General features: G+C 37.9%; 1 protein-coding gene across 2 annotated transcripts in view; it reads left to right on the top strand.

The window, feature by feature from the left end:
* The first annotated feature begins 648 nt into the window (after positions 1–648).
* LOC138321555 (LIM domain transcription factor LMO4.1-like) overlaps positions 649–10,268 on the top strand; it is a 45,988-nt gene continuing 36,368 nt past the window's right edge. For both annotated transcript variants that reach the window (XM_069265303.1, XM_069265302.1), the window contains exons 1-2: positions 649–1,104; positions 5,607–5,874. In XM_069265303.1, coding sequence (XP_069121404.1) covers positions 1,059–1,104; positions 5,607–5,874 — 314 coding nt within the window. In that variant the 5' untranslated portion in view covers positions 649–1,058. The remainder of the gene's footprint in view (positions 1,105–5,606; positions 5,875–10,268) is intronic.

Genomic DNA, 10,268 nt, shown 5'->3' with positions numbered 1-10,268 from the left:
CTATTACGCTCCGGGCTTATCTGTCTGGTTTCTCTATACAAAAAAATCGCTGAAATGACATTTACATAATAATAACCTTTTAAAAATTACAGGTAAACAGTTAAAATATTCATAGCCTACCATACTCTTATTTGAATTTATATAAAAATCAACAGTAATAATTTGTAGTTGAATCACAATAAATGTCCCAAAATTATCACTATAAAAATCATAACAAATACAACGCCAATTTATTTCATCATTATAAAATGTTTTCTGCCAAAATGCATGTAATTAGATTTATGTAAATCGATCCCTAAAATATTCATTCGTTGTCTCATTAGCAAGTTTAAATCGGTATCTTTTCATGTACATTATCGCCATTTTGAAATACTCGTGTTTGATTAACGTCCGCACAATAAAGCTGAGAATACAATTATTGGTTAAAAGCATTTAATATTATTATCTTGATCTAACGATATTAAATTTCGCATGGTTCATTTCCAATCGTTGGTCGGTTTTCATTAACGCATTAAATCTACCATCGCCCGGTGAAAAGCTCTGCTCAAATTTATGGCAAGTGGGCGGAGCTAACGTTTTCTGCCAGAGTCACTTTATTTTGCAAGCAGCGTTTTCATTGGCTGAGAGGTAATAGTAGATGATCCATTCAAATGGCAGCTGTGTCTCATTCACCGTAGATGCCAGATTTTGACGGTCTAATTTATCTAGCTGAGCGGTATTATAGAAGAGCACAGTGTTGTCTTTCACAATCTTTCCTGTTCGTAACAAAGTGTCGTATCGTTGGACATAGGTGCAGACGACAGTGGGCTATCTAGCTATGTACATTGCAGTGTCGAGGTGATGTGTGCGATGTTTATTTGGTGTGTACACAATACTAAGTCGGCCACGTGAACGACCACTGATCACAACACAAAATATATCGAGCCGCGTGGAGGACCGTGTATACGGTCTCGTCGAGTTGTAAAGCATTACTAGGAATTCTCGTCGTGGAGCAATTTACAAATAAACTCAGAGTGCATCTGTGGACATTAACAATCCGGGATTTAGCACAAATTTAGATGTCTAATGCTAAATCACCACACATCGTGACCAAGATGACGAACGGTAAGTCGGGGGGCTACTGTCGGGAGGATAGGGTGTGGGCAGGTTTATAACTGTAGTCTATATGAAACCATGATAATGGTGGGGATGAATGTGGATGTCTTGGCCAATATATAAGGTTGTTGAGTCCGTGGAATGATCAAGTTTCGAGCATCGTAATGTAGTGTGTACATGTAGTATCGGTCAGCCTGACGAACAGGGATTTTCCGGGAAGTGTGTTCGAGGCTCTAGACCGGAAAACGAGTCCGGACTGATTAGCAGCGTATACAGAGGAGATGATTAGTAGGCCGAGGGAAGCTAGAGGTGCCATCATTAGGGTTCATTAATGGCCAGTCCTGTAATCCTCAATGATTGTTTATCTCTGGGGGTATCTCCAAAAGATAAAGGTCACGTAATCTCACGCACATGTCTTGTAGCGCCACACTAGTACTGTGACACACGTACACGACAATACATTGTTTGGGATGCACGTATAGGCTTTAGCACGTGTTTTTCGCTAGGCATATTTTGTTCGTCCAGTTCATACAATCTACGTGTACACAACTAATCTGTTATTAAATATGTCGAGAATCAAGATCGAACGTTATTCAACAATATACTGGTTGACACTTAAATAACCAGCGTGTAATAATGGAAATCGAACAAAAACTATTTTGTTTATACATTTTACCGAACGTATAATTGTTAATACTGATTCATTTTAAAGTTTTCACTCGTTACTCCGTATAGTACAGTCTATATATACATATATATATATATACCAGTGATATGATTAATTCTTTCTTCTACCTGAAACGTGCAAGCTTCCCACCAAATTATCTCATGTAATCTCAATCTAATCAACCAGAGTCGGGCCTTCTCACCATCTGTTGCTCCCGGTACAAACTGATCAATTAATCATGCTCGTCTTAGTCAGTAACAAGCGGCCTAGTGCCCAAACACAGATTTTACCGCCTGTTTTTTTACCTCTTCTGTTGACAACTCAATGTTGTCAGCTCTTCGTTGATTAATCAGGTCCCCCCCCTCCCAGTAAAACATACATATGTCACCCTGCTAACTGGTTCGCACTGAGTTGTACAGAGCAGGTTTTAATTCTACGGGACTCGTATAATAACGCTTTTTATGTATATAATGTTTCTTAGAGTACATTATTTCCGGTTATAAACAAACAAAAATAAAGTTAGGGAAATAAAATTACGGGGAAATATATACACATGCTTATATTATATACATGTATAGCCATGATATTCATACATATTGCCTCTTCGTGATATTTTAACGTCTGTTTTATTCCTACAATGTCATTTATATATGCCGACATCTTTACTGAAGCTATGTAGCATGTGGTACCCGGTCCATACTGATAAAAAAGCAGCAGGTCCGGTCCGATTACAATTAGTTGATTAACTCAATGATGGTGGTATATGCCTGTAGTATGATTAATTAACTTGTACATATGACTGTGTGGGATTGCCGGGTGGTTATGTCGTCAGGGTATCGTATTCCGGTCGATAATATTTTGTATTAACCTCAATTTTCATGCGTACAGTGCCAAGGCGTAAATTTGTTAGTTTCTATATAAAACCAGGCTTATAAACAAAGCAATAAAATTCAACGATGACGCATATATTCAAACTTCAGATTTAGAACAGATTTGATAGTTTTGTCCAGATATAATAGCACACTGCATTGTCCAGATTCAGGTGCCTATCACGAGAATTCGCTCTAGGTTGGTAATAAATGAGAAATTTTGTTGGGATGTACATTGTATGTAGCTATGTATAAAATTCAGCCTGATAAATCTCCACGGAAGTAAAAATTATTGAAATCTAGTTTTAATTTGCATACAAATTCGACACCTTGAACAGCAGAGGACATGATCAATTGTCAGAAACCAAAAGTTTCCTCTTGATGGACTGTTCGAAAACTCTTGACAAACCAACAAAAAAATGCTATGTGTTCACAGATGACGTTTAGAAGTACACTGTACATGTAAACGATTGGAGAGATTGGCCAAGTCGCTGTTGTGTTTCACTTTAGGATAATTTACAATGAGGAAATTTGTCACACACAAACATTTTAAAACACTGAAAACCATCTCAAATGACCAGAAACGTTATAAACAATACAGAAAGTCCAGACAAATGTTCTTTTCATGGTGAAATGAGGTCAAACGATGTGGGTCAGAGGCTAATAAAGGACTCCGACCGCCATGGTCGTAACGGTAAATCACGACTGTGCCAGTTAGAGTTGTCAGCCAAACGTCAGATATTAATCGTCCCCACACCGGAAATGTCCATGTAGGTATATACATGGAAAAAAGAAAGGTAGGGGGTTCAAAACTAATGGTCCCGGGGGACCAAGGACAGCGCCAATGATATCCAGACTGCCCAGGGTGCCGTACTGTTTAACTAAGACCAGCTGTTGGACCGCGCTTGATGGATTACGCGCTCGGGGGTCGTATGTCAAATCAAGATTGTTTTCACTTGACTTAGTAAACTGTCCTTGGTATTAAATTGACGTTTGAGATGGTCCCTTACGGCATATTCCATGTGAAAATGGTTGTTCCGGTTCTTTCCGGAAACAGATGAAAATGTATATTTGTTTAATAATTTGATAGCTTTTAGCAACTGTTTTAACGCACTACACATCAGAGTTATGAAAAATGAAATTGCTAAGTGACCCTCTCGATGATCTTTGGGGAACATTTGTAAATTGAACGAACGTTTTATTTTTGTGATAACAATTGTCGGACGTAACTAATACACATGCTCATGTAATCATTTGTACACTGCACAACAGAGGGCGCTATAGTGGATCAGCTGACCATTCTATAGGGTATGCTAACAGATTAATTCCCGATGCAACATCATTACCGACTCGCGCCATTTGCAAATGGCGTCCATTTGATGTACAAATTGAAACCGTTGGTAATGGGGGAGTTTTTGTCAGTACCACGTAATTGAGCGTTTGTATGAAGTGATATTAAAGTGTCCCACAGTCTGTCATACAGCCGTCTCTGATCAATAACCAAGTACACGTGAAGATTAAGGATAATTTACAATGAGGAAATTTGTCACACACAAACATTTTAAAACACTGAAAACCATCTCAAATGACCAGAAACGTTATAAACAATACAGAAAGTCCAGACAAATGTTCTTTTCAGGTGAAATGAGGTCAAACGATGTGGGTCAGAGGCTAATAAAGGACTCCGACCGCCATGGTCGTAACGGTAAATCACGACTGTGCCAGTTAGAGTTGTCAGCCAAACGTCAGATATTAATCGTCCCCACACCGGAAATGTCCATGTAGGTATATACATGGAAAAAAGAAAGGTAGGGGGTTCAAAACTAATGCGTCCCGGGGGACCAAGGACAGCGCCAATGATATCCAGACTGCCCAGGGTGCCGTACTGTTTAACTAAGACCAGCTGTTGGACCGCGCTTGATGGATTACGCGCTCGGGGGTCGTATGTCAAATCAAGATTGTTTTCACTTGACTTAGTAAACTGTCCTTGGTATTAAATTGACGTTTGAGATGGTCCCTTACGGCATATTCCATGTGAAAATGGTTGTTCCGGTTCTTTCCGGAAACAGATGAAAATGTATATTTGTTTAATAATTTGATAGCTTTTAGCAACTGTTTTAACGCACTACACATCAGAGTTATGAAAAATGAAATTGCTAAGTGACCCTCTCGATGATCTTTGGGGAACATTTGTAAATTGAACGAACGTTTTATTTTTGTGATAACAATTGTCGGACGTAACTAATACACATGCTCATGTAATCATTTGTACACTGCACAACAGAGGGCGCTATAGTGGATCAGCTGACCATTCTATAGGGTATGCTAACAGATTAATTCCCGATGCAACATCATTACCGACTCGCGCCATTTGCAAATGGCGTCCATTTGATGTACAAATTGAAACCGTTGGTAATGGGGGAGTTTTTGTCAGTACCACGTAATTGAGCGTTTGTATGAAGTGATATTAAAGTGTCCCACAGTCTGTCATACAGCCGTCTCTGATCAATAACCAAGTACACGTGAAGTAATTATGGTGACAGAGTCTCGCGTATGACTTCATCGTCGTGCATTAGGAATTAACAAGTTTTCAAATGGAACTCCAATTATCCCAAAACATATCCGCACATTTATTTCGTCTTTGATGTGCCGGCCAAACGAGTGACATTTCCATTTTGTGAATAAACAATGCATAGATGTGGGGGAAAAATCGATGACAGATTCTTAGGGTCATACATTGCTAATTTATTTGGTGTAAGAGCTAATGAATATTTGATGCTGTTGACCTGTTCCAATCTTTCTATAATTTAAAATTTCTTCATTTGACCAACGGTTACTTGAAAGGGCATGGATGATCGAGGATATTATATTTCTCCGTATGATCACGTGATAATTAATAGGGGTTTCCCTAGTAATTGTCAGGTAATAATAAAATCTTTTCATACTCAAAATTTCTCGTCTATATTCAATTGCAGGGTCGGAGGAATGTTCTGCCGTAGTGAATGGCGTTACAATGCAGCAAACCGGAAATGACCAAACCGGAAATGGTTCCATGTTTGGAAATAATGTGAAGGCATGTGCAGGATGTGGCGGGCGGATACTAGACCGTTTCCTTCTGCACGCTATGGACAGATACTGGCACACGGGCTGTCTGAAATGCTCGTGCTGTCAGACAAAACTAGAACACCTGGGTTCCTGTTTCTCACGGTCGGGGATGATCCTGTGCAAGAATGATTATATTCGGTACGTATTGTTGTTTCAGTTAGGTATTGTTTTATAATATCTCCCAGAGTATAGTTCTCTAATTCTGTCCCTCAATCAGTGCAAATAAGTGCAAAGCCTGGTAGAGATCAAGGTTTTCAGTGCGAATCAATTTGCTCTTAAAGTAGAACACCGTCACGTATGGTGAGTTATCGCCCTTGCAGTTCCGGTTTGTAAGTACGCGTACTGCGAATTGCGGTCTTTGCAGATATTTTTATTTCTTGCAGTCGACTATCTTTATTATATCTTTAAAAAACCGTTTATGTATTTAAATGTATGCATGTTCCTGATAACAAATCTGCGTCTCGTCAAATTTTGAAATCTTTCTGAATGGCAATACTGTAAGTATAGGTTGGTTCAATTAAGGCATGGTTTATATTAACGAATATCAAAGGCACGAGAAAACATTAAAGGATACAGACTTTAATCTGAAATTGAAAGTTATCTTTTTTGGCCTGATAATGACGTAAACTAGAGTGTATAGCCCGGTAAGATGACAGATGAGAAGATAAACATCTCCTGTGATCTATACGGGACATATGTCGCCTCGGGAACGGCTTCACCACCAATCAGATATCGAGGCTCAGTCAACTGCAACACACTTTCTAGTGATAAATGTACTCGGATGTCTTCATGCGTAAAATTATTATTATCCAAAATGACAGAGATTTTCGTGGGAAAAGATGTTGTCTTAAGACTAAAACTAAACGTGATATATTATTCATACGTACTTTGCCTGTGAACCATGTGGATGTTTTTGTTTCTTAGTTACTGTGCACTGTTTTGCACTAGTAACATTTCCTTCAGCTCACTCCATTTTGTATTTACTTTAATACATTGACATAGCTACGTGTAGAAAATCATGCTGTGTACTTCCGAGCTGAGAGATAATTACACGGTTCTTCATAGCATAATTTTTGCCTGGCTTATTAATAACCCTTTGTCAGTCTTTCTGGAACCTGATTAATTTCGTGATCATTGAAACGTTTAATGTAATCTAATCGTACCCGTATTTCAATCTAATCTTCAAGCGTCTCATTGATGCTGACTCATTACAGTTTTCGTACACATGACATATTTGGTGCTATATTATTCCCCTACTTAAACTAAGATGAATGTTCTCGTGCATTTTGTTTGCTTCGTTTCGTGTCGTCAATCACCGCCTTAATTAATTTTGTAAAAGTAAAAAGCTTCGAAACTACAGACCAATCAGCATCATCCGGGTATTTGCAGGGTTTGACTTTACACAATGAAATATCAATTTATCAATTAACGTTTCCAACAACTGGTTGCGATGACGACGCGCGAGAGACAGCTGTACATTAGTACCGTAACTACATATATCCGGCCGCTTCAGAAATGAAATCAACAATAACATTAGAATATATGAATGAATTCATCATAAATATGAAATTATGATATCAAAAAGAACAAAAATGTCTATAATCTACTTTCTTTCCCATACAAAGTTGGAAAACATTTTATTGTATGATGTTTAGTGGGATTGCCTCGTTTTGCAACTCTTCTGCTTCCGGTATAATTTCATGAACTCTATTGACCATTCTTTTCATGCCAAGGACTGGTTGTCCTAAAAATAAAGTTTTATCAAAGATAAACATATAAAACTGTCCTCATTACATATAATTAGAAAAAATAGTAATCGAAGTGATCGAAGCTAAATATTAAGCTTCATCGTTCTCGATATTGAATTCAGGAACGACAACCCTATATTCGTTGTCTTTGCTGCACCTGAGCATGTTTTGTTCTCTGGTGTTGGTGAGGTAATTTGCCTTCCTCCATTTGGATAACGCTGATTAAATGATCAGCTAGCTTTATGTATATTTTAGGGATATTCGTGTTTTTCTGGCGCTTGTGTTTTCATTCCCGCGTCTCCTTAAATTAATCAAAAGAAATATGTTCATTTCGTTTTCCGTTACAAGACGGGCGTGATTGGGTAGCACTCGTTACTGGCTAGAGCTGATTATTTTATTAATGTCCATCGGAATTAATTTTACATTACAATCCAAATCGTCAGCGAAGACCAGACACTGTGAGTTAATTCCGTTCGTTGGCATGAGCTGGCGATATCAATAATACATATCCGCCATTAATTGTGTCTTAATTAAAAGTTTTCGCCCCCATCCCTTGCTTGTGCCAAGTACGAGTAGATTACACTTGGTCGGCGATTCTAGAAGAGCTAATCATGGCTATTGACAAGACGTGCTATCGCGCGGAGCTGCCATATATGACTGGACATTATCTACAAGTAAAATGGTCTTGTTTCCATCTGATTCCAACCAGATTTTTTTCGTCGCTTAGTCTTTGAAGCTTCAGAAAACTTGTAAACGTTTAACCAGCCTCCTTCCCTCGCCAATCTTTGTGGTATTGGCCTACGATTCTTATTTACAAATATTAAATGTTATACCTAGAATACATAAATAGAGATATGAAATATTTCCCAGGCGTGTCATTAACACATTTTTGTCCTATACGTAAACTGACCACCAGCCCAGGCACAATAATTTATAAGTTGTTTATCGAATTTGAAACTTATCGAATTTGAAACTTAGAATATGTCACTGTCTGTAGTCTGTTTTAGCTTAGAGAGGAGAACACAAGCACGCCAAATTCTAGTGACAAATTAAATATTCTCGAGATTGGTAGCTAGCCTAACCTCAACGACTTGTATTGAATATTGAATATGTAATGATTTCCCATATCAACAGCCATCTGAAAACAGTTTTATAATGAATATTGTATAATAAAGACAACTGTTTGTATGAGAATTTTTGAACTGTATTTGTAGATAACAAGGTACAGCGTCATATACTTGATAATAGTTAGCTTCAGTTCCATTGTGTAACAGATATCTGATTTGTGATGGTGCAGTTATCTCCCCCTTTTCCGAAGAGCCATTCCGTGTTACGTCACGTAACTAATTCCCCTGTGTCAATTAATACGAGCACATGGCATAACTGAGTTATTTTCGCCGCGTTAATTAATTGCGTTACGTCACACACACAAAACACACGTTTGCAAGTAGACGGAAAATATCACTCTTATTAATTAATAATTTTCACATAATCGGTGTCTGCTAGTTTTCATCACCAGAACAAGCCTACTAGAAACATCTGCCTAATGCCGTTTCAGGGTAAAATAGATGTGTGTTGAGGAGAGGGGGGTACTGGATTAGCTTAATATTCACTAATTACATTGGAGTAACTAGTCACCGTCCCAATAGGACCAGTATCAATCTAGTGAAGGGCTGCTATAATTTTAGGATAATTGAACATATGTTAGTCAATGTCAATGTTATCGCTGGCCTGTATATTGTTGTGTTGGGTATAAAGTATACACGGCCATGGGCCACTATACGCGAGTCTATACTGTATGGAACTACGTATTTACTCTCGACTTAATTAACCCATAAGGTCCTAATTAAGCCAGGAATTAATGAGAAAATTGAATCTTTTGATCCACAAGGCCCTTCGGCTAGTTCTTTATCCAGTAATATGAATTGAGGTTTAATTATGACACATAGCTATATACACGGTAAATATGTTTACGAGCGCTAGTCGCTCTAGTGTATGACAAGCAAATATGTAAAATGATTACAGATAAATTATTCTCTCCAGACCAAAATTAAAATATCACCAAAAACATTAAAGGAACCATTTTCACACAACGAGTAACTGGGTGCTTATTTTTCAGCCATCGATCTTTGAGTTGTTGGTTGTTCTTGTAATAACCGTAATGGAAGTCGGTGGCTTTTCTCCGGGTAATATGTCTTTCCTCCCATGCCACGTCCTTAAAATGACTACGGCTATTCATTGAATGTTTAACACAGTATAGCCAAGCTCTTTTATAATATTGAAAATAAGTTTATTTTGGCTTTGCTTGCAATGACCATAGCTACATTTGCTTTTATCGAGCTTGTGGTTTCGATGGTCCACGTAAGACGGCTATATATTATATTTACCATGGCGACAGTTTCACTGTTATTGATATATAATGCGCATTTTATCGTACAACAGATAATGAAATTTCGCTAAAACATTCTCCCAGACATGGCGGCTGTGCGATTCTTGGCAGATAGTGGTGTTTCACCCTTTTTAATAACGGTGAGGATATGATATTCCCATATTGCACTATGTTTTCAAAACAAACAAGTCTTAAATCCTTAATGATGTTACACAAGTCCGAAATTTCCAATAAACTAACAGGTTTTAAATGTTTATTTATGAAAGCAACATGTTACTGTCTGAGACTACAACTTCCGGTTTGTTTTTCCGGCTGGACCGGCGCAATGCGGAAGAAATGTTTCTAATTTACGAAAATAGTGTTTGTTTGTATTTTTGGTCTGATTCAGTTCAAAT

The sequence above is a fragment of the Argopecten irradians genome, chromosome 4 (assembly GCF_041381155.1).
Source record: "Argopecten irradians isolate NY chromosome 4, Ai_NY, whole genome shotgun sequence".
NCBI lineage: Eukaryota > Metazoa > Mollusca > Bivalvia > Pectinida > Pectinidae > Argopecten > Argopecten irradians.
This window is presented reverse-complemented; position numbering and strand designations above follow the sequence as displayed.